General features: G+C 63.1%; 1 protein-coding gene across 1 annotated transcript; it reads right to left on the bottom strand.

Annotated features, from left to right (window-relative positions):
• Nucleotides 1-1,585, bottom strand: LOC105082478 (uncharacterized). Its single transcript, XM_045508102.2, has one exon. The coding sequence runs from the start codon at nt 1,105-1,107 to the stop codon at nt 1-3; it is 1,107 nt and encodes a 368-aa protein (XP_045364058.2). The 5' UTR covers nt 1,108-1,585.
• Nucleotides 1,586-1,869: the final 284 nt, after the last annotated feature.

Below are 1,869 nucleotides of genomic sequence, written 5' to 3'. Positions count from 1 at the left end.
TTAGTCGGCCTGGGCGGCAGAGGGGGCATCCATGAGCAGAGGATCCTCCTCCGCAGTGGCACTGCTCTTCTTGGCCACAGCAATGGCAGCAGGTGTTTCAGTAGGGCTCTTCCGTATCTTGCCCTCTCCTCCCTCGGGGTCCTGGTCCTGGGTTCCAGGAGCCTGCTGCGGGAGGTGGCGCGGGTTACTGGGGCGGCGGGATCCGTAGCGTGGAGGGGGCCCCTGCTTCGGATCTCCAGCGACGCGTCCGCTCTCCTTGTTTTCCTCCTCCAGCTCCACAGAGATGCTTGGTGAGGGTCTTGGAGCAAGCGTGGTGCCTCGGCCCCTAGGGCGACTCTGCAGGTAGCTGAGGCGCGGCCCCCGCCGTGGCTCGGGCCCTGCGGTCTGGGCGGCCCCCGGCAGCTGGGCGGCCCGTGGACCGTTGGTAGTAGCCTGGATCGATGGGCGGCGGATCACCGCCGGGGCCCTGCGGAAGGGCGGGAAGCGCCGCAGCCGTGGGTCTTGGGAGTGGCCAGGCGGGCGGCGCCTCAGGCCCTGGGCTGCGGTGGAGCCTTCGCCGCTGCCCTCGCCTTCGTCAACGTCGTCCTCAGCACCCTTGGGACCGCGTGGTGGCTGCTCGCGGCGGTGGATATAGAAGCCCCGGCGGAAGCGGGGGCGGTTGGCAGCATAGCGGCTGCCCTCCACTGGTGCGCCGGCTGGCCCGGTCACGTTAGCGGCCTCGGTGCCCCGCTCGCCCTGCACCACGTCGAACTCGACCGTCTCGCCGTCGCCCACGCTGCGTTGGTACTTGTGAGGGTTGTTTCGGGTGATGGCCGTCTGGTGAACGAACACATCTTCCTGGGTGTCGTGCCTGCTGATGAAACCGTACCCATTCTTCACGTTAAACCACTTGACGGAGCCTCGCACTCTCTTAGCGATGACCTGCTTGGGCACCTTTCCCTTGGCGCCTGCCGCGGGGGTCTTGGGGATCCCATCGCTGCTGAGGTTGCCTGCGACTAGGGCCCGGGGAGGATCTCCGCCTCCCAAGGACGCCAGGTGTTTCTGCGCGGCTTGAGGGGAGATGGAAGCTGCCACCTCCGTGCAGGTGGCCTCTCCGGCCTCACTCATGAGGCCGTCAGTCCTTGCTCTCCTTTCTCAGAGAATCTGAGGGAAAGTTGGTCCTCTGAGGTTGGAAGGTGGGCGAGGGGGCTTGGGCTGGAGGTAGGAGCCTCTCTCGGGGAGGGTCGTGGGTCAGGGCCAAGGACTCTGTGGCTTCGCTCTGAGAGTCTTGGAGAGGCCTGTGGCGTCTCCTGGGGCAACGCGACGCGGACCAGACAATGGCTACCGCGGTGACGTCTCAATGGGGCCCTAGAGGGGGCTCGAGATGGGGGCGGGGCATATGTGCTCTGCCCCGTGCTCCTGCCATCACGTCACAGCGCCTCGTGGCTCTGGTGGAGCAGGGGCACAGGACGCTCTAGCGAGGGGTCTTGAAGACCCTCTTGCTTGCTTGAGTGGTTGTGAAGAGAGGACCCTCCTTCCACCCCCCTGCCTTGGTTGAGGAGATTGGCAGCCTTCTAAGGGCACTCTCCCAATATTCACTCACAAAACTGTGGTCCTCTTCCAAACCCTGGTGTCCCCTCTCTGTGGGTTAGCCATTTTGTGTAAGCAGGCAAAATGACAACGGCGTGAAATTAAGACCCAATGGAAGAAGCCTGATGTGGGGCTGGTTGGTTGGTTGGTTGGTTGGTTGGTTTGTTGTGTTTTTATTTTCCTGCAGGGGAACAAAGGAAGGCTGCCAGGGCTAGCATGCTAGGCCTGAGAGATGCTAAACTAGCGCAGGTTTATCCAGACTAGTAGCAAGATTGTGTTGACCTAAGACAAATAGATGTC

Source organism: Camelus bactrianus, chromosome X, assembly GCF_048773025.1.
Source record: "Camelus bactrianus isolate YW-2024 breed Bactrian camel chromosome X, ASM4877302v1, whole genome shotgun sequence".
NCBI classification, from domain to species: Eukaryota; Metazoa; Chordata; class Mammalia; order Artiodactyla; family Camelidae; genus Camelus; species Camelus bactrianus.
Note: the sequence above shows the minus strand (reverse complement) of the source record. Positions and strands in the feature narration are given on the sequence as shown.

Bases quoted from the DNA above. Each gene is read 5' to 3' on its own strand.
- LOC105082478 (XM_045508102.2), bottom strand. From the start codon at position 1,107: ATGAGTGAGGCCGGAGAGGCCACCTGCACGGAGGTGGCAGCTTCCATC.